Source organism: Ctenocephalides felis, unplaced genomic scaffold (assembly GCF_003426905.1).
Source record: "Ctenocephalides felis isolate EL2017-DRISC unplaced genomic scaffold, ASM342690v1 CF-g0.4_SCAFFOLD_01492, whole genome shotgun sequence".
NCBI lineage: Eukaryota > Metazoa > Arthropoda > Insecta > Siphonaptera > Pulicidae > Ctenocephalides > Ctenocephalides felis.
Genome location: NW_020537646.1, coordinates 33,297,805 through 33,322,074, shown reverse-complemented (window position 1 = coordinate 33,322,074; position 24,270 = coordinate 33,297,805). Strand labels below are relative to the sequence as shown.

General features: G+C 27.2%; 1 protein-coding gene across 1 annotated transcript; it reads left to right on the top strand.

Annotated features, from left to right (window-relative positions):
* Positions 1-9,870: 9,870 nt before the first annotated feature.
* LOC113371142 (adenylate kinase 8-like) lies at positions 9,871-11,586 on the top strand. The gene has a single exon (XM_026611787.1). The coding sequence runs from the start codon at positions 9,871-9,873 to the stop codon at positions 11,584-11,586; it is 1,716 nt and encodes a 571-aa protein (XP_026467572.1).
* The last annotated feature ends 12,684 nt before the right edge of the window (positions 11,587-24,270 follow it).

Genomic DNA, 24,270 nt, shown 5'->3' with positions numbered 1-24,270 from the left:
ACCTAACTTGAATCCAAGAATGTATATTTCCAGTTTGTTGACCCACGTGTACAGCATAAACAAAACTTGTATGTGTATTTTTTGGTTATAGTATTACTAAATATGCACTGATTTTAACTATCCGTGAGATGGACCAATTTTATGGTAATAAATAAAATAAATAATAACATTAACCAAAACACAATTTAAGATATAAGATGATTTATTTGCTGGATGTGGTCTCCTTGAAGTACAAAATGGAACAGGACGTACATAAACACAATAAGCCTAATCGCATAGAAACATAGTATACTTCACTCTGTATTACAAAGATAAGACGCGCGCGAAATTCGAATACACAAATACATTTGTCCAAAGAGATACAATTTCATTTGTACACCTACGATGACACACCTATTTTGCAAATACATACTCTTAATTGCAATTGGATAATATTGTGTGCATAATGTGTGCAATTTACATGCATTTAGAGATAATATGACAGTAAACGTTATCGATGCCGTATGCTCTGTGACAAATAGTAGAGACATAATGGTAGTTAAATATCCTGTAAGCGCTTAATAAAGGCCAATTGTGAATTAAAATTTTGATTTAATAGTTTATAAAAAAAACAATGATTAGCCTTATTATTCATTTACTTGTATTATAGTTTTCTTTAGAGACTTTAACCCTTTGCCCTCGTATTCAATTTTGAGATGGGTATCATACTACTCGAAATTACTATCTGTCAATAGAAAAGCAAGAATACACAACAAACACGTTTTGCATGTATAAACATATTCATACCTGCTGATTGATCTAATAATTTTTCAGTGAACTTTAGATATATCATAATCCAAATATGTGTTTTATAATTATTTAAAATACAGTACAAAATATGTGTTTTATAATTACTGTATTATCTTGTGGTAAAATTTTTAAGTTTTGCCCTATCAAGAATTCAGTTTAAAATCGATATTAGAATTTTATATTTTCGTTTTGTTTCTAGTACATTTTATATCAAACAATTTTTTGTTTCGCAACAGAAATCGTGCATATTGTCAGTAGAAAATTAGGTGAGAGGTTCAGGATAAATTAAAATTAAGTAAGCGTTGAGGAGACTTTGAAAACATAAGGTGATATAATTTGTCGAAATTATAGTAATTTACCATTGACCGCATCACAAGAATTTATTTTAAGCGACTGTAATACTGCATGGTAGTTAAATATTTTCATTTCATTTTTCGTTAATAAAAATATTACACCTGTAAAAATATACAAACGTAACAAGTACCGAGTACAAATTACCAACAAACTCGTTTTCAACTGGACAAGAAATGCTCTGATAAAATGTAAAAGTATTGATAATTTTAGTCATAAATGCTTTGGTGCCTGAGAGCAGATATACGAGCGGAATGGTGTGGAGCCTGAGAATGGAAGTGGAGAAAACGAGGGCAAAGGGTTAAAGAATCATCTACATTGAGATTTATATTGATCGTTGATAAAACAGTATTTTTAAATTACATCTGAAATTTATTTAGTAATAATGACCTAATTTTTACTTTATCACTTTATTTTTTCTTTCATCCTTAAAAGGATATTAGACAGCGAACTGTAGCCTGGAAACTGGAAAATCTTGTATTTCATTTGTACCGAATTTGATATATCTATATATTCAAATGGTCATTGATTGATTCTATTGAAGCCATTCGTTATATTTCATAAACACTTACTCTTATCATTCTATATTATTTAACTCCGCTAAATGTTAATTATACAGAAAAAAAATCTTGTGATGATTATAGATGTTAAATTTAAGACGTCCACTACGTGGGAAAATGATGAAGTACATTTTAAAGTAATTATTTATAGAAACCAATCTTAAAGTAATTGTATTTTTTGTTACGTAGTTATAGAATTTATTAAAACTCTTCTTCGATAATTCAGGTTGTTTGGTTATAATTTAACCCTTGTGGCTGTGAACTGTATTAAATACTGATTTGTTTGTATATTATGATTTGTTGTAGTTCTAATTACAGTCACTGATTTGTTACTAAGTTATAATGAAAGAAGGTATATTATTTTTTATTGGTTATTTACATGTTGTTAAGCGGACTTTACTTTTAGAAGTGAACAACTAGTTCAATTAATACACTCCGCTACCCCCTCTACCAGGGATAGCAATCATTCCGTGTAAAGCTTAATGCCCTGAGGTTTGTCACCTTCATGGTCAATATAATAAAACGAAAAGACGTCCGAACAGGAATAATGGCCGTTCTCTAAGCTACAACTTGTGTAGTTTTAAATCTATAATAAGTTGAATACCTAGTTTTAAATATTAAAATTCTAATTATTTTTACAAAATTACTGTAAGGATAGTGTGCAGACACTTTTGTTAATTTGTATCAAATTGTTGTGATTATTGTAATTTTATTATATTTTGTAAAAAACTATATTTTTAAACAATTTACCTAGTTAACTTTCCGTAGGGTAATTTATTGTAATCGTCCAAAAATCGAAAGTGAAAATTTTTGCATAACTTTAACATTTTAGCATACCTCAGAAAAAATGGATGTGTGTATGTGTTGGCGTATGTGCGTGTGTGTATGTATGTGCGGTTACAATTTTTTGTCCAGAAATAATGAGCTAAAAGTGTAAAAAATGACATTATTTGAGATAACAAAGCATTCGATTTAAATGATTTGATTAGTGTTTGGGGAAAGCAAAAAAAAGTTTTTGAATTTCAAAAAAATTTTTTTATTGAATATCAAAAATAATTTGGATTTCAATTTTAATTCTTAAATTAAATATTCTAAAACTCATTTACATACTTCAAATGATTAATTTTAACTTTATATTCAGTTTATATAATTCTTAGAAATATGATATAAGTTCTTTCATTCTAATTCCGCTTGATCAAGTTTTGTTTATTTACTTTTCATGTGAACATATATGAAAGTTATTGTGCAATTTCTAAGCTTTTACATTTTGTCAATGAAATACGAATAATGGATGTTACAACATTTATAACAATTTATTTTAAAGCTTTTAATATTCCTCGAATATTTTATTGCGATACATGAAGTTCCAGCATTTTGTCTTAAGGCACGATGCCATGCACCACTAATTTAAAAGTTCTATTTAACAATTAAAAAAAAACTTAAAAATTATTTTTATCATCCCTATTCTCTCCATAATATTTAATTTCGCGTGCCACAGAGACGATACAGATACAATTGAAAAGCACGACACACGTTCACGTGTGTCGCTATTAGCAAGAAAATGCAGGCATGCGCATTGCGCATATTTTCACTATGAAAATCTTCCCTAATAACAAAAGCACAGTCGTGTGGGAAAGTCAGTAGCCTATTGCGCCCCTCAGGGTCAGCACGCGTAATATAAATCAAACCTTATCGAGGATCGTGAAATTTATACGATATTGCGGGTCGGAAAATTGTTATTGAATTAAATTATGTGGAAGCAAAAATAATCGATACATTTTTATCAACAAATTTGTGTGCAAAAAACTGTCTATCAAGACAATAAGTGATAAATATTTGACAAATTTTTGTACAAGTGCAAGGGTTTTTTAAACTTTTGTTGTGCTTAAAAAATAGAAGATATTCAGATAAAATTATTTGGATTTTTTTCCACTGTTTGTCAGGTAATTTACGAAATTAGAAAAAAAATTGTTGCGACTAATATTAAATTTTGTAGAATTATTGGTACTTACATGCAACACCAATTGAAAAATTAGCAACATTTAACTAGTAACTAGTAATATTTAATTATTACTAATTTAAAAAAAAATAGTAATAATTATTGGTATGTGCAATACCAATTACTTAAAAAATTGGCAAAATTTATTAAAAAAAATATATATATTTTTTTGAATTAGAGGAGTTGAATTTATAACCTGTATTATTGTTAATTTACATACATCGCAAATATAGAAATAATAGAGTTCGAAGCTTTTTTAAAACTTACATCATATTTACCAATACAAAAGAAACAAATATATACATAATTTACAATTTTATAATCAATTACATAAACGGAAAAACTGTTAACTAAAAACAGTTGTTAAGCTATTAGTATTATACATAATCAACAATTTTTTTTAGTAAATTAGAGGATTGGAATTTGCAATCCGTATAGTTTTTATAATCAGTATGATTTTAATAACATGTTTGCATTGCAAACTGCAAAAGAGATAAGTGAAGTTTTTTTAATATCTATCTAATTAACCCGAACATAAAACAAATGCTAAATAATAAATATAATTTTTTATATGTTTGCATCGTAAGCGTAGACGTAATAAAAATAGATTTTTTTAAATATTTTTATGAAATTCACCCGAATTTACGAACAAATATTAAAAAATGAACTGTAAAACAGTTGTTAAGATGCTAGTACATTATATCCTCAGAATAAACTAGTATTTAACTTAAAAAAATAGAGATGTTGAATTTACAATCTGCATAATTTTAATAATGCAATTAATTAGGTTTATTGCTATTATTTAGAAACAGTATAAATTTAAGCATTTAGTTACATCAAATTCATTATCCTTTTATAACATTCTCCTCTAAAAAATCTTTCGAATGAATAGATTTCATTTATCTCGAAATAATTTTGTGACTAATTAATAAAGTTGAAATAATAGGCACTATATAAAAAAATTTACATTCTTTTAATTATGTAAAATATTAAAAACTCATTATTGTTCTAAATTGTTATCATTATTGTTTATTATTACAATTTTTTTTCAGTAGTATGCAAAATTAAATATTTTAGAGAGAGTATGGATAATAAAAAGATCGTAATTTTGTAATTAGTTTTAACTTATTAGCTAACAAAAACCGGTTTTGTTGGGTACTGTAATGATTTGTTTCAATTTATTATTTTATGTATTACTTGAGAATAAAAAAAATATGAAGTTTTTTTGGTTTATTTTATTTGTGTCTGTTCTATTTTTTGTCTGATTAATAAAGTATTTACATTGAAAGCGCATGTATTTTATACATTAATTTTTTCTTAATATTTCTATGAAAGTTACCCGAATGTACTCATAAAACAAATCAAATATATTTTTTTTCCGTAAGTAACACAAAAATTAATAAATATTGCACAACAATGAAATTGTTTTTTGCTGGCTAATAAACTCAAACTAATTTAAAAAATAACCTTGATATTTTTTTATATATTACTGATGAAATTATTTAGTATTTTTACCACATTTGATGAGTATGTTTTGTTGTAATCCATCTTCAGATTTGGTTATTCATTATAATATCTATATTTAAAAGTACAATATACACCCCAAACAATTTTTTTTGTATAGAATTTGTATGTAGTACTAGCCGGCCCAACAGACTCCATCCTGTCAAAAAAAATTGTAATGTGGCGGTGTTTTGTGCCTATCTTTTTTCTATTCTTTGCAAAAAATTATCCTGAACAGAACCGTCACCCTGGTAATAATTCGGTGTGAATTAAGAATAATTAAATAAAACACTATAAGCATTTAAAAGTAAGTAATTTTAATAATGTAAATCACAATTCAAAAATCAGTTCACTTTTCATTGTAGTGCTTTGTGATAAACGATTTTTTGTTTGATTACCTGGCGCATAGACAAACAAATCTGATGGTTTTCCAATATGGGAACAAACAACATACAATTTGGCTGCCAATATAGCTTGATTAAGCAAAAGATATTTCTATGTTTATATAAATATATATTCAAAATTAGATTATCAAAAACTACACAAAATGTCATGACATAAATCATTGTTTTTTTTACAAATTGCGTTGCCTACTCGATTAAAGAAGAAAAGGGCTGTTTTTAGGGTTTTCCCGGCAATTATTCGATCATTTTTCGCCGTAAGAACCATCCTTGGACATAAACGAACATTTTAAAAAAAGAATTGGCCAAATTGGTCCAGGCGTTGTCGAGTTATGCGCTTACCAACACATTTTGCGATCCATTTTTATATATAAGATATGTAAATTTGTAATTTTTGAAATCATAATCTACATAATTTAAATAACTTAGGTAGTGCTGAAAAGTTCATCAGAAAATAAAACGAAGACTATAAAATAATAGTAAAACTTCTAAGTAAAAACGAGTTGTTAAGATATAAGTACAATTTATACTCAAAATAAAATATTCAATAAAATTAGAGAAGTTGAATTTGATAGATATAATATATGTTTTTATCGCAAGTTTAAGATTGTAAGTTCTTGAAGTTGTTTTAGTATTACGATTAATATAAATTCACCTGAATATAAAAAATCACTTTAACATAAATCGAAAATTTTTAATTAAAAACAGTTGCTAAGATATATATACAAGCGTAGAGATATTATACATTATAGAATTTTTATTATTTCTGTGAAATTTAAACGAGTATGAAACAAATATAAATAACATAAAAAAACTTCATAAATAATAAAATAAATTTCGCAAATGATATAAACATTAATAAATTGAAACAAGTTATTCAGTACTAAAAAAACAGTGTTCGACGGCTAATAAGTTAAGACTAATTTAAAAATTACGATCTTTTTATTATCCATATTCTCTCTAAAGTATTTAATCCTGCATTATACAGATATAAATATAAATATTTAAAATAATAGTAATAATAATCAATAATAATAATTTAGAACAATAACAAATTTCAATATAGCAAATGTTTACAAGAATGTGTTTATGTTCTTATATAGTACCTATTATTCATACTTTATTAATAAATTGAGATTCTAAAACACAAAATTATTTAGAGATAAATAATCTATTTATTCGATAGATTCTTGAAAGGAGAACGTTTTAAGAGGATAATAAATTTGCTATAACTAAATACTTTATACTTTTTTAAACAATGGCAATAGACTTAATTTATTTAGAATTCTCTACTATAACTGAAAAACCAAATCCGAGTTAAAATTTAAATTTACAAACTATGATTATTACGTCTTGATACTTTATATTTAATTAATACAATAATTCGATAGTAATCTATAATAGGATAATCATGCTTACATATTAAAAAATAAACAAAATTATTGCTTCCAGTTACCAGCGATTCCATTAATTTAAAACAACTTGCTGACTGCGCCTCGTGATTGAAAATTTCTTATCATTACCTAAGTCAGCAATAAATAAAAAGCTTATGTATATATATATTTATATATATTTATATATATATATATATATATATATATATATATATTATTAAGCTTCTGTCCGCTTATTTTCTAGCGAATATTAATTTTTCATTTTGCCCTGCTATTCATTCTGCAGAAATTTTGATTGATGAGATGTTGGTACCTTGTTTATGAACCTTTCACCCATACTTATTTTAAAAACGCTTTTCAAGTTTCTAAATATATCACATATTTTCTGTATTATAGTCAAAGAGCTAACTATTTAAATTTTGTAATTGAAAGCTTTTACATAGAAAGTAAACAAATAATTAGAAGATTGTAAAATGACAAAATATTTTTAAATATTATTTTTAATTAGAATTTAATATTTTCATCTATATTACTATGTATTGCATATTTACGTTGAAATTCGCGTTAATTTTCAATTAGGCATTCCTTCTCTGTTTATTTTTTCTGATAGATTTTACCTTATAAAATATTTACATTAAATTTTCTAGTTCATAGCAGAATAACTCATAGAATCATTTTGAAATTATTGCTGTTCATGAATTAATAAAATTCTCTAATGATGTGCCAGTCAAATCAAGTGATTCGAATCATTTAAATCAAGCCCATAAGAACCTGATTCGAATCACATTTCGTTTGATTCGAATTAACACGAAGCAAGCCCAAAACTATGAATTAAAATATAAAAATAAAAAAATTAATTAAATCATGCGAGCCATCGAATTTAATCGATTCATTCAAGTTATTCGCATTCGAATTCATTCGAATTAGGTTTTTGGTCTGATTCGAATCAGGAAATTTTCTAGTCGGTAGATTACTGTTTGAAAGAAATATATTTAATGTTTCGGTAATCTCCACAAGTTAAAATCTAATTAAAATTATTTATATAATATTTTTGTAGTAACTCAACTAAAAATTTTTTCGTATTCTATTTAATATTTTTTATAGCTATGAAATTATAGAGTAGTTAAACTAGGAGTATCTTTGAAAAAATTGTATTTACAATTAGTATAATAAATTTTATAATAAAAGTAAAATGTTCAAGTTGATAAACAGGTTACTTTCAAAATTTATTTTTTATATTATATTATTTAATATGAAATGTATTTTACGTGAATATAAAATATAATTTCACTATCATGTATCAATTCACAATAACATATATAAAGAGCTTACGATTTCTCCGATCATATCATGAAAAATTTAAAAATCGTGGTGAAAATCAAATTTGGCCTATTAAAACATTGCAAAAATGTTCAATTTTAAATATTTTGTTGCGTGTGAAGTACTATGAAATGCATGATTCTGGTATCATTTTATGAATGAGTTGAATTATAGTCGTATGATTTTATCGTTGACAATTTTAAATCATGTGAAACATTTAAGACAATCTGCGTGTAATAGCATATCTTAAAATTAATTATACTAATATAATTTTGTATTACAACATTATAGATATATGACGCATGTCATTTAATCTTTTCAACAGAATGAATTAGAATTGAGAGGTAGTTCCAAATTTGTTCAATATTAATTGAGTTTAATCGTTGACATTTAAAGAACAATAACTTAAAATATTTTTTTGTAAAATAAAAATCAATACACTTGAAATTGGCTCTTCAAAATGCTAATTCGTAAAACTTCCAACTATTTAAGAATAATTGCTTATCTTTATTGTTTGATTTGTGGAAATGCGATTATTTGTAATTATCATTTTTATTTTTATGAATATTATAATATAAAATATTTGTTTACAAAAGTAAAAATTATTACACAGTTAGAAAAATTAATTAAGGCAAATTGCTAGAACTTCTCGTAAAGTAACAAAATGTTCGAGGCATATTAAATGTTTTCAAATAGATTATTATAAATACTATTGTCTATGATTTATAAGAATTATATAAACTGAAACACAAAGTCAAAAATACTTATTTAAAGTATATAAGTGAGCTTTAAAATTTTAGCCAGAATTAAAATTGAAATCTAAATTATTTTCGATAAACAAAAAAATTTTTTTTTTCTAAAAGCAATTCTCTAAAAGAAATTAAAAGCAATCTTCGAAATATTTTTTTTTCTAAAAGCAATTGTTAAAAGTTTTTTGAATCATTCAATTCGGATGCTCTCAATTTCTCTCAAAAACGGCCATTTTTGGCTGGACCTGTCTTTGCCAAAAACTAATCAGCACATCTCCCTACGAATGAGAATCGAATGTTGTTTCAATCATTCAAATCGTTTGATCCGTGCGCCCGAAAACGTGAACGAAAAAATGCGGACACACAAAACACACACACATATCCATTTTTTCTGAGGTATGCCAAAATGTTCAGAAACCTTCAAAACGTGGAGAGATGCAAAAATTTTCATTTTCGATTTTCGGCCCATTACTATAACTACTTTACGGGAAGTTAAAAATACAAATTTACTAAACACCTAGGAACTTTGACAGTATTTCATCAGATTAATTTTGAATGCGGCAATTGATTTACGTCAGATGCCATTACAATAAAAAAATGACATTCACATATAACTAACCGTTTAACAAACGTCAAATACAAATTATATTTTGATCAAACCAGAATAAAAGTTTATTTAATTTTTTATGATTAAAAAAATATTTACATGCTTTACTATGTAAATAAAACAAAAAATAAAAATAAAAAATCACAAGTCACCAGAATTAATAGAGAAAAACTAACGTTTACTTCATCGTATTAATTATGAAGTCTGCACTTAATTTTCCTATAGGATATTTACCAAATGCCGAGAAAAATAAAATATTCGAAATTTTTAAGGTAGTTCTTGAGCGAATGCTATTAGAACTACCTGAAGATCATATAATGTTTATGAAAAATTATTTTAGAAACGCTCAACAAATGCTAAACTCTCTCAGAGTGATAATTTATGGCTCTCCTAGTTTTGAAAGCAAAAAACTGGCAGAAGCTTTATCAGCGGATTCAGAAATGCTTGTAATAAGTAGAAGACAATTTTTAAATTTGAACAGTAATGCAGAACACCAACTTAATCTAACAACTATGATTGGCAAGTTAAAAAAAATCATTGAGCAGGAAGAAATAGCTGTCGGTGGTTGGCTCTTTTATGATATGCCGACGTCTAGACACGAAATTTTGCAATTTATAAATGCAGGAATTGATCCAACGCACGTGTTTTATATTGATACTTGTATCAATTCTCCAACTGCTTGGCATTCGTATGATCAATTTTCTCAATACAGGCGAAAATTTCTACAACACGTATTGACAGCAAAACAGCTTTATGGAAACTATTTAAAGGTAATTAATGCGGGAAACAGAAACATGATGGAAATTGCGTCGGAGTGCTCAAAACTTTTGCAGTATAAGTATGGTTTTCATGTTCCAAGATATCCAAGAATTTTATTAATTGCCCAACGAGGATGCGGCAGAAAATGCTTGGCATTAATGCTCAGCCAAAAATACAATCTAGAATTCATTGATTTTGAATTGCTATATAGACAAGAAAATCTAAACTTAAATGTAGATCATCGACGTGATACGTCGCACGATAGTGAATTGAGGTGTGCACCGGAGATTATTATTACTATCCTGGATAAAAAGCTAAGAGATGTTGAATCTCAGGGTCATGGGTGGATCGTGGTTGGGCTGCCCATTGATTGCACCATTCTACATGCAATTTGCTCAATAACTACACCTCCTAACAAAATAATATTTTTGGAAAAACCTGGTAAATTGTGCCTTGATAATACAACGCAGCGATATCAAAAGCCATTTATCAGTCAGCAAATTAGTTTGTCAAATTCCTTCAAAAGTGATCTGAATGAGAAACCAACACATAGTGTTTTACATCCTAAAAATTTATCGGAATTGGCAAAAAAACATATTAATCAGCTAGAGAAGAATTGGCATGCGATGAAGAAAATATGCGAACACAATGCTTTAACGTTTTATTTAAATGGCGATATATATACTGATTCAACATATCGTGGTGATATATTTGCAATGATCGAACATGCTATTATAAACTGGGTGCCATCTACTACCGTAAAACAATCCTCAGGACAATGTGATGAAGAAGTTGGAATATCTTTTTCAGAATTTGAACACAAACATTATGAAGGCGATAAAGTAATAACAATTAAGGAACGAAGAGATTGCAAACTTAACACAAAAAATATAAATACAACTGAAGATATGATGAGCATGTTGAGTTCACCATTGGGATCGATGGATTTTGCAGAAAAACCTCTAATAACAAATAAGGATACGGTAATCAACCTAATGGATTTAGCGAATATGGAAATAGTTGGATCGGCGCATAAACAAACAATCAGAAAATCGATACCACAAATTGACACATCCAAAATTGAAGTACTCTTATCGGTTTCCACTCCAGGATCATCTGAACGTACAAGAAAAAATTCAACAATTCCGGCTTAAGAAGCTACAAGCTGGCAGAATGACGCATTATTTTCTCTGTAATATGAACAATTCAAACAATAAATTCAAATAACATCACATAACATAAAATTTGCCAAATTAGTTACAGTAAAAAATTATAAAAAATTATTTTGCGATAAAAGTGCAAACAAAATTTGTGAGTGTAATATTATTAAATTAAATAAACGTTATTATTACGGTAAAAAATTGACATGTCATACTATTTATTATTGTTAACTAATGCGATTATTTGTAATTATAATTTCCATCTTCATAAATATTGTACTATAAAACATTTGTTTACAAAAATAACTAGTGGTGTATAGCATCGTGCCTTAACAGATAAAATATTCGAGCAAAAAAAAAATAAATATTGATCAAAGAATAATTACAATTGTTTTTAATATTTTCAAAGACAAAATTAATATTACTATTTATTTATTCGTTCATATAATTTTATTTGAAAATCTGAAAATACGGAATCTAGGTACGGAACCCAAAAAAATTGTAACAAAATTAGTCCACCTAATTACAATCTTTACAAGATATTTCCTAATTTAATGTGCATATGTCTAATGATCATTTTGTACAGCCAAATATCATTTTTGTTACTTTCTCCTCTGTATCACCGAAACTGTTAGACCTGCCTTACCAATTTTTCATTTTATCAATACAAGTAATATGTTTTTTGAATCATTCAAATCGGGTACTCCGTTTTCTCAAAAACTAAATTACCGTTTTTGGCACTTTTTGCCCCGTATCTTCGAAACAGCTGCACCTGTCATCATAAAAAAATAATCAGCATGAATTTTCATCCACAGGAATCGAATGTGCTTTAATCATTCAAATCGGTTAATTTGTACGCTCAGAATCGTGGACACTCACATACATCCATTTTTTCTAAGGTATGCCAAAATGTTCAGAAATTTTTGAAACGTGAATATATGCGATTACTATCACTTATCCTAGGGGAAGTTGCAAATTATGACATGTCAAATTTCCTTTTGTTTCAATCGACGCCCAGATTATTATAGTAAAGTAAAACTTCAGTTTCATACTTAGATAAAAAGTTACAAGCTCTTTAACAATGAAGTCACCGCTTAATCGTGAATTATGTTCCAAGTCATTATCAATCAATATTTTCTATACTTTACACTTCATTAAGTAATAGATGTAGTGTATTATAGCATAGGAAGCTTTCGTTCATGTCATTGATTCATAAAACTAAAATAATCAATTTTGTAGGCCAGGCGCCATAATATGAGCACCACCAATTCTGTTCAATTTTTTTTACCCGAGATGGCATATAAAGAGAAAACTCATGTGGAACCCACCTTGTTTTTTATACCATTTTCAGCGTATTTCGAAAAAGGCAAGTACAGAAAAATTTGACTAGAAAAAAATCTGTTAAAATGAGTTCTCTTTATTTGGTATCTTAGGTAAAAAAGAGTTTCACACTTTCACAAAAAAATTGTCAATTTAATTCATTCAGTTTTTAGATGTCCACAACTCTGCACACACTAGAATGTAACAAAAAAAATTGTCAAAAATCATTAGTTTTAAATGCTCCAAATATTAATAGCTTGGTTTATCACTGTGTAATAGTGTTGTATATTTCTGTGTAATTAATTTTCTGTAAGTATTTATATATAAATTTATAATTTTTTTTTCGATTTCCTTCTACATTTTTTATAAAATCTTTTAGTTGTTCCACTGAATGACGGTCCGAAACGAATGGCCAAATCAAGTTTTTACAACTACTTTAGTTTTTCACTTGGTGTTACTGCCCGAATCAAAATAACTCATAACTAGTGTAAATAATCGACTAGACCATAAATTAATTTATGAGTGACTAAAGATTGAAAACGAACAGACACGTTAACTCGGAATATTTTCTAAGGGTAAATTTTCAAAAATAAATAATTTTTATAATTGAATTAGTTTCCGTAGGACTTTAATGCTTTAGCACATTCATTAAGACCAAGCACTCTATCGTTATACCAAGTAAATCGTCTAATTTCAATTTTAACAAACGTCAAAAAAAACTACTCATTTTCTCAAACTTTGATGAAATTAAACTACTTAAATATGGACGAAACGTTTAACACTTTTTTCCAAGTTTAACCAATTTTTGCAAACTTTGACGAATTTTTAAAGTGAAACGAGTTGTCGTAGGGCTGTAATAATTCAGTATGATCTGGAAGACTATGGTATCTATCGTCAAAAAAATAATAATAAAAATCATCGAAAATTTTTTTTAACACTTTATTACAATAAAACAGACCGGCCGATCTCTACCAAAAACTAATCAGCACCATTCGCAATCAATATCTTACGAACAGTTTTTGAATTTTTATAATCGATTCAGAATTGCGGGCTAAAACGTGAACGAAAAATTTTTCACTTTCCTGCGATTCACAAAGAAACGGCTCGGCCGATCGTAGCGCAAAACTGACAAAGGATAGTCTTCATCGAGATACATCGAATTGCTTTTAAATGATTGAAATCGGTCCAGCCGTTTTTCAGAAAATGTCGATTTACGGCAAAAAATCTGTTCACATACACATACACACACACATACTTTCTCCAAATTTAGTCTCATTCGATTCAGAATGGCTTGAAACGTCGAGAAAACACAAAATTAGTGAATCGGATTTTTTGATGAAAACATAAACTTCTCCTTCGGGAAGTTAAAAATATATATCTATATCTATATATATATATATATATATATATATATATATATATATTTGTATATATTTGTATATTCTCTTATGTACATTCTTTAAAAGCTTGATCGCTGAAGATGCTATTATTTGCCAAGAAGCGATCCGAAGATAATTTGATTGGATCGCAGCCAACCTATTGTTATTTTAAAGTGTAATAAAGTTAAGTAATACTAAACAACTCGCCAACTTGAATGGAGCGGTCATTTGCCATTTTGTACACGGTTAGTAACCGCAAGTCAATTGCCTTTAGAATTAAATGTTTTCTCTTTCGTTAAGGATTCATTATCCTGTTAGGAAAGGTCCTTAATGACTGTTCCCACAGGTAAGGGCGTTGTGAGAAGAGTTTGTGTGGTTGTAACGCAAACGATGAATGTATTGTTACAATATATTAAGATATATATGAGATTGACATACAATCAATTTGTTATAATAATATAATAATATAATTCTATATTTGCAACATAATTACTAATATGATTTCGAATTTGCCCATCAAGCAAATACCCATTCATAGCAACATTACGTTCTAATTTAAAGTAAAGTTTGATTTTTCAAAATGTCTGTTAATACAAAAAAAACCTAAACTGATTAAACATTTCTATGAATATTTTAATCCATATATTTTGTTGTGGCATAGACAAATCCTTTAATGTTAGTTTCAAAATATAAATCTTCATTTTTATATCTAAAACGTACGAAATTTCAAATAACTGTGACGCATAGATATTTTTTGTTAAACAACGCTTCAAGTCGTAATTAATATAATTTTTTGTAACAAAATTTTAATCACTAAAATTAAAGTTAACTAAAGTAAATAATAATCAATTAATTATTTTAAGAAAAATCTTATCATATATGATATGATAAGTAAATAAATCATTGATCATTTCGAACAACATATCGAACTTCTTTTAGGGTAAGTTATTGTATTTCGCCCAGAAATCAAAAATGATTTTTTGCATATCTTTACGTTCCAAAGATTTTTGAACATTTTGGTATTCTTTAAAAAAATGGTTTTATGTCTGCTTTTAAGGGGGTATTCTACTGTAGAATTTTGAAAAAATCGATTTTTTTTTTCATATTTTCAAAGTTCAGTTATTCAAAAATATTTCATTAAAAGGATTTTTCAAATCACTATTATTTCCTGAGTTATAGCTGTTTTAGTGACGTGACCTCGGTTCGTGTCCGACCGAGAATCAAAACTTTGAATGCGTTTTTCTCGGAACTACTTTTTTCGAGCTGGCGGTAAGGATATCTCGAGTTCTAATGAACCGATTTACTTCAAATTAGGAGAAGATCTTCTCTATACATCGCTTTATCGCGTGGACCTTGCCCAAAACTATAACTTTTCATTTAGTATTTTTAAAAAAATCGGAATTGTTTTAAAGAACATGAAAAATATTATTTTGTTCAAACTGCCGCTATTCAAACAATTTTTTTTTAACTTATCCAAGAATCATACGATAGCGGCATCTATAATAATTAAGAATCCATCTATTTTTTATGTTTTATGATCACCAGGAGGGTTGGAATCATGCACGCCAGGACACCCTCTTTTTTTTGAGTCCCCACTTTGACTGCTCATAACTTGGTGAATTTTTATTTTTTTTAATAATTTTTTATGTAATAATAAAATACCAATAAACAAATGATAAAAAAAATCGATAGCAAAAATATTATTTGTTTACTTTATACAGCGCTTCAAAAACCGGGCGAAATTCATGCCTCTACCACGATCTCGAGTGCACAGATCAATCGATTTGAATAGATAAAAAAAACATTCAATTTCTATTGCATTTTAGATAGAAAATCTAACGTAGGAAACGCACTGATGTAAAAAAAAAACGATGCTATGACAACTAGATCTTTGTGATATTATTCAATGGTTGAAGTTGCATTCTATGTGTAAAACCGCTGATCGTACAGCAAATGCATAGTATTATGACAGTATTTAGTATAATTTTGTATGAAATATACCACATAACATAGCCTTGCTTTTACATCAGTCTTTTTTACTGCAGAATCAGCCCATCAGTTTTTGAGAGATCGGTGTTATGAACTTCAATGATTCATAAAACATTTCACCTGTGAAATGAAAAAATAGTTAGATTTTTTAGAAGGTAGGTCCAACGGTTTTGGGGATTCAATAAAAAAATTAAAAAATGCCATATGGCAGTAAAAAATTATCATTGAATTATCAGAAATTTTACAGAGGTTTCAAAAATAAGTACAAATTTTGTTCACATTTATGAGTTGCCAAGATTTACCAAGATTTATGTTTATTTATTGATTTATATTAATTATAATCTTTATTAATTTGATCGACATCTTAAGATATTTTACTTGCAACTATGCCTTAAATATCTACTTATATTAAGACATTGCATTCTAAGTTTTTAGGATTTGAAATATCATTCAGGTAATTACAAGTAATATTTAAATTGCTTTCAAATATAATTTAATTTGATTTTTAAGAAATATTTTTCATTGCCAAAATTATTTTTCGATTCTTTTTTTATATCTCTTGGAGACTTAAATTTTATCGGTAGCACATGAATGATTCAAAAGACCTATAGAGAAAACTTAACTAGGAATGAAGTATTTAGTTTTTAATATGTTCCATATAAAATTCCTGTTTTCTATTGTAACTAATTGCAAAACAATTTTTTCCTAGTGAAATTTAAACATCTCTCCCGGTATTGTCTGCGCCGCGCCTATGTGCGCTCCGCTTGATGATAATAAAGCGCAATGTAAATAATATGAATTCTGCTGAAATTAAATCTGGCTTATGAAACTTTCTATCGCTTGTAGTGAGCTTTTAGAAGTTTTCAGCTTTCAGCACTCTAGAGACTAAAGCAAAAGCTCTTGCTTATTGCAATAAAATAAAGAAATTGTAAATAATGTAACAATGCACAAACGCTTGTTATTAATTCGCGCACTATTGCGTTCTATTTTATATTTGATTTTTCTTGCTGCGCAATGAATTATTTTGATAATGAATATGAACGTAAAATGAAATGCGCTTAATTGATTTTTAATGAAAATACTTTGAGTTTATCATCAATATACTAGTTTTACAGTGAATAGTACAAATATTGATGATATTAAAATATATTTTTGCATTACAGAATAATTAAAACATTCACATCAAAAATTTAACAAATGTCTATGGTGCACCCAAAGAGCATATTTTAATATTATTCATAGATTAAATTTATATAATTTTATTGCTGCATTTTACACTTCTCAAAATTTTCAGCAATAAATTCAACAATCATTTTTTTAAATATTATAATTAAATCACTAACGTAGGCTTATATGAGGATATGAACTTTAACACAGTAAAAATTTTAATTAAAATCTAATTGCAGACTTTTACAAAAAACTAACTAGTACCTACTATTACCAACTAATAATGTAGGTATTTTGAACAATTTTCGAATAATCCAAATCGGTTCAGGAGTTTTGGTGAAAACGCTAATGAACATTTTTGTACTTATTAGTAAGCAAAAACATGCATTTGCATGCAAACTTTTTGCAATATTGTTTTGAAACAATTTAGAATATTTGGGAACGTCAAAAAAGCATAGAATTTGCAAATCGGATTTTCTTGCAAGAACATAAACTTCTGCTTCAGGATTTCAAGGCAGTTGCAAAAATAGTAAAGACACTTCTTAAGAATTGATATTGAATAAATTAATTACATTTGCTTATTAACGAAAGTTTGAAACTAGTTCATTGCAATATTTTTTACTTATTATTATTTGAATGACTATGTATTATTAAGTATTGTTTAAAGTGCTTTCAAATAATATTGTATCAATAACAAAAACGTTACAGTTTTCGTTTCAAAAATAATTCGCTTCAAAAAGATCAAAATTTGATAGGTGTTGATCTTTTTGATGTTACTTGCATTTGTCACTAAGATGAAATTCTAGTATAGTTTTCAATTTGCGTTAAAAGTGCTCACAATTTGTATTATTTTTTATAAATATTTTTCTCACATGTTTTTCAAAATTGTCAATATAAAATTTGAAAAAAATTATAGCTCTAACTATTTTGTTAACGTTTTTAAGGATCAGAATAAAATCTGTTGAAAATATTTATTTTCAAGTATAACTAAACTTAAAACGTGTTTTAAATTAAACTTGACTTTCATTATTCAGCTTATATTTTTTAACGTTCTTACATTAGGGGAGCTATAGACATTTAGTATGCTTTTTTAAATTAATATATTTTGAGATCCATTGATTATAGTTCTATGAAATAAAGATCAATAGATGCTATTGCTATCCCTCTACCAAATTCCTCAAAAATAATTACATATATTTTATAAATAATTAAAAAAAAGTTTTATTGTCAAGATCCAACGCCTGTTACTACTTACCCCTGTTACAACTAGCCATTAGCTCCTCGACATATTCGAAATATAAATAATTCATTTACAAAATTTAAACAATAATAATATCATTCTACTAAATACATTATAATTAGTTTTAGAGATAAAATTAATTTTTTGTAACTTAAATAGTTTACATTTTGCAATGTAATATATTGCAATGTAATATCGGCAGTTTCATATAAACTTACAATAGTATATATATATATATATATATATATATATATATATGTATATATATTTATACATAATATTTATTTAAATTTTATTTTATTTTTATTTCAACATATAACTATTTGACCTAAGTATTTGATTCCGTTTGATTTTGAATCTTCCTTATTATTTCGACTCTGTATCAATAAATGATATAAGGAAGTAAAGCTTATCAAAAGAAATTGTTCTTTTATTATTGACAAATGATATTAATCCAGCTTTTCAAGTACAAAAGGGACATGTTTATTAAAGGACCTAATTAGTGCAGGATTTTAAGTCCTAATGAAACATGAAATGGCGAATAAAGATTCTCTCGAAAAAAATCTCTCTTCGGCGTCCCATTGAAAGAAATGCGCATTCAGAGTATATTAGCGAAGAAAGGGGAGCGAAAAAGCGATGCTCGCAATTGCGGAAAATTGTATTTTTCCAGATCGCGATTTTGATTAGATGGTAAATGATAAATTTAAACGTGTTATCTTGTTGTTGTTTGATTGATTCGTTTTATTTATATAGTTAGTGAAATAAACCACTTTTTTCTGCTATTTTTATTTCGTTATTCCATTAACGCCAATTTGGGTATATAAATTTAATTTTATCTAGTGACTTATTAAAACATAAAGCAATGTAATCTTTTAGGGATAATACCGACAAAATGGTATACATGGTAAAGATGACACAGTGTTTTCATTCAAAAATTGGCTAAGATTAGTAACGTTTCCGCGACTGTATAATATGAATAAAGCCATAAACAGAATCTTATCCGACGTTGATCGTGATTGTCACAATCTTGTGGCAGTAATCAATTTAAACGTATATCGCGTCTTCAAATGTTTATTCTGACAATGGATTTTTCACATTTTTGGAGACTTTGTTTTTGTTACTTGTAATCATTTTTTATCAATAGCAATAAAACGATGCCAGTGCTAGTGATTCTAATAAATTTTATTGCAATTATTAGGTATTCAATGTAATTTTGATTGTTTTTAATTCTTGTTCACTTTTAAATAGAATGACATTGTCATAAAATAACCAAAACGACAGCACTATGTCCACGGATAAGTTATTTCAAGACCTAAAAGTAAATAATTGAAACCTGTTAAAGGTGATTAGCTTTTACCTTCTACTCTAACTAATTCACCGGTAAAAAGAGACTTGAAAAGATCTCTTTTTCGTTTCTAAGATGGTGAAGGTTGATTACAATGTAAGATTTGTATTCTAGAGGATCATGCTTCTGTTCTGATGTATCAAACAAGGCTAATTTCTAAGATTTATTACGTTTCTAAGACTAATTTTAAAAATAAGTATCTCACTATGTACTTATCTTGTGTCATTTTGTCCATATATTGTATATGGACAAAATGGTTTTTATTTGTAGGTTGCTCTAAAAACTTAAGACTATATTACTGGTAGTTAATGAATCTAAGATGAGTAAAAACGAATGAAGATAATTATGTTATTATCAAATTCAAATTTCAAATTTTGAGCTTTTATTACCAATATTGCGCTCATATTGACTGGATTTTATTTTTATTATAAACTTGACAATATTTGTTTGGAAAAAGTGGAAAGTATATGGAAGAACTAAATTTCTGTTTTAAGTTGTTTATTACAAATAAAAAATGTTTTCTATCTGATTTACTACACATTTAACTTCACATTTACGCGGATTATATACATAATTTGTTAATGTGGGCGTAATAAGGTTATTTGATAAAAAAAATAAGTGGGAGGCAAAGGTGAAAAATTTTTTTTTTAATAATTAATTAGCGTCAAAAATATAATGTTTACCGAAAGCCATATGCACGATCCGAATTAATATTTCTATATAAATTTTTAATAAATATAATTTGTCCCATAGCAGCAAATGATACTTGGGTCGTCACTGATTTTTCTTCAGAGCTAATAAATCTTTTGTTCTGTTTTTCTTTCTATGTAATTATTTATTATTATAAATATTTTATGTAATTTTTGGTAGAAAATTTTCATTTTCTTGTTTTTTGTCATACAGTTATGACATAGCTTTTATAATCTAAATACTTATTGTTTTACTAGAATGACGGATACTATACCTACGGGTAAATATCCGAACGAAATGAGAAATATTATGTACATATTTATACTTATTGAAATATATTTCATTGATCGATTGATTTATCTCGAGAGATTTCAAATTGGTACCAATTTTTTTTTAAATCGTAGAGGTCAAGATCAATTATGCAGAAAAAAATGTGGTACTCAACGCAAATAAGATATTATATAATTATAATGAATAACCTATAAAATGTTAACATAATTTTATTAAGGTACTATTTCTATCGCAAAATTTACCTCCAAGTTCAAAGTACAAAATCTTCTTCATGAAATCAATCTTTCATCCATGTGAAATATATTTAGTAAGAAATTGTTTCTGGCATATATCAGCGGCAGTTTATGTGTCCGCAACGTGTGTGAAATTTCTTCGCAAAGTAAGGCAAAGTTTTTTTGTTATCAGGGAGCGACACACAAACATTGATCTACGTAGGATGCGAAAAAAGTGAGCCGTGGGCACAGATATCTACAAAAAAAACTGTTAAACAGTTAAGTTAAGGCTAAGGTTTTGTTCGCATAAACTTCTTCGAGTTTCTTGTTTTTTCAGATACCATGAGTTGACTTTCTTCATCACACTTTGATACAGTCTGTTTTGTTCTAGTTATAGATTTAGATAGTTTTCCGATAAACGACGATATAACTTAGGTCGGTATCCGATAGAAGTAAATAGAAATATTTTGACAGGTACAATGTGTTTGGTGAAATAAACTGCTTTATTTTAAAACTAAGAGTGAATATTATATACACACCATATATATATATATATATATATATATATATTTATATATACATGGTCTGTTCAAAAAGTACCCGGAATTACTAATAATTAAATTTCGCGGGTCTGGAGTGTCTGATTGTCAAAATTTTTTCTTTATTGTGTTGGTATACATGCCCCTAAAGTATGATGAAATTTTCAGCTATATTCACTGTTTACTTTGTCTGTGGTAGTCGCTAAGGTTCGACGTGTTTTTCTGAGCTCGGCGATTTTTGGTGCTTCGAAAATTGGAAAAAACGCTGGCATAAGTGTATTATATCTGGGGGGGACTACTTTGAAGGGGACCACATTAATGTAGACGAATAAATAAATATTTTTTTGAAAAAACGAAAATTACGAAAACTTTTTGAACAGACCTCGTATATACATATATATTTATATATATATATATATATATATATAATATATATATATATATATATAAATGTGCACGCCCAGGATTGTTTTTGTAAATTAGTTGTAAATTGTATTTCATTTATGTTGTACCTACATTGTTTTTATAGAGATTCCATTAATTTTCAAAATACTGCACAAATAACAATTGCTATAGTAAATATATTTTAATTAGCTATGAGTTAATTCGGAATTGACTATATATTTTAAATGTGAACATGGAAATGCGTATAAAATATATATTTGAAAATACTGCTCGAAGTGATTTTGGTAAATTGGTTTTTGAATTTCAAGGCTGACTGAACGAATAATATTAGGTTTTTGGTATATCAAATTAATTATTTTTGGTACATTTATTTAAACATATTGTGTTTTCAGTAAATTATATTATTATATTTTATATTTTTCTACACCAGGAGTTATGTATAAATCAATTGCTTTCAAACAATTACAGATTTTACTAAAGCAATAATATTAATCTAGTGTTTGGCTTTGTGCCTCAAGAAAAATTGCTAGTACTTTCCGTATCATAATTCGAGGAATAAAAATAATCAATAATCAACAATAATTGATCAATGAGTAATAATTGTTTTAAATGCTTTCAATTAGATTACTATAAATACTGCTATATTCATTATTCATATACATATGGAACATAAAAGATTATAAATTATACGACGACGTGTACGAAAGTTTACAAAAAATGAGAATAAATAAAACCTAATCAAGCCGATTTAGAATGAAGGGTTTTATTTCACATTTCATCATGCATTAGAGAGCCATATCTCACAGTTTTCATTATTATATTAACTGAATTGCATATATATTTATATATATATATATATATATATATATATATATATATATATATATATATATATAAGTGAGCTTTAGAATTTATGAAACTTAAATCTTTGTATATAATTTAATATTTGCTTCGTAACTCCGAAACGGCAAGACCTGCCTTTGTAAGAAATATGCGAATTGCGAATGCGAATTGAATGTTTTTTGAACCTTTTAAATCGGATAATCTGTAAGCCCGAAATCGTCGACGAAAAATTGTAGCCAAGCATACACACACATACATACACCAAATTCTAATGTATGCTAAGGTAAAATGTTCAGTAGGTCTTGAAACGTAAAGATGTGCAAACATTTTTTTTGTCGATTGTTTTTTATAAGTTTATAAATATGTAAATCTTTGCAAAGTCATAAGATATATTGCAAATATTCTGCATTTCAAATTTCACATGATAATATTTAAGTGTTTGCTCTTAAACTCATTTTATATAATATAGTTTTGATATTATGTTTATGATATTTTTTTTTCGATATTCATATTTAGAGGCGCATTATCAATAAAAGCATAATGTAGTTTATGAAATACAAGATTAAACTTTAACTAGTTATGTATGGCATCGTGCCTTAAGGCAAATTGCTGGAACTTCCCGAACCGTAACGAAATATTCGAGGAATATTAAATGTTTTCAAATAGATTATTTTAAATACTGCAACTTATTTATGTTTACAGAAAAGTAAGTAACGAAGTAAATTAATCGAATTTAAAATGAAGGACACTGTTCAATATTTGTAGGAATTATATAAACTGAATTGCAACGTTAAAATCAAAACTTTAGCTAGAATTAGAATTGAAATCTGAATTATCTTTCGATATTCAAACAATTTTTTTTTGAATACGAAAAAAAAAATTAAATAAAAAAAAATATTGTTTTTCCCAAAAGAAATCGTTTCGTCAACACAAGTTGATTTTTTTAAATTATTCAAATTGGAAGCTTAGTTCTTTCAAAACAGCATTTTTTTGCACAATCAGCTCTATATCTCCGAATCGACTGGACCTTCCATTGCCAAAATCATATCACCACCTTTTGGATCATTCAAACCGGTTGATCCGTTTTTTCAAAAACTGTCATTTTTAGCACTTTTTGTTGCGTATCTCCGAAGTTGCTTGACCTGCCTTCGTCAAAAACTAATCAGCACGTCTCCTTATCATAGTAATCGAATGTTTTTTTGAACCATTCAAATCGGATAGTCCGTAACGCCCAAATCGTCGACGAAAAATTGTTCCC

Excerpts from the sequence above, each read along its gene's own strand:
- LOC113371142 (XM_026611787.1), top strand. The coding sequence starts at position 9,871 with ATGAAGTCTGCACTTAATTTTCCTATAGGATATTTACCAAATGCCGAG.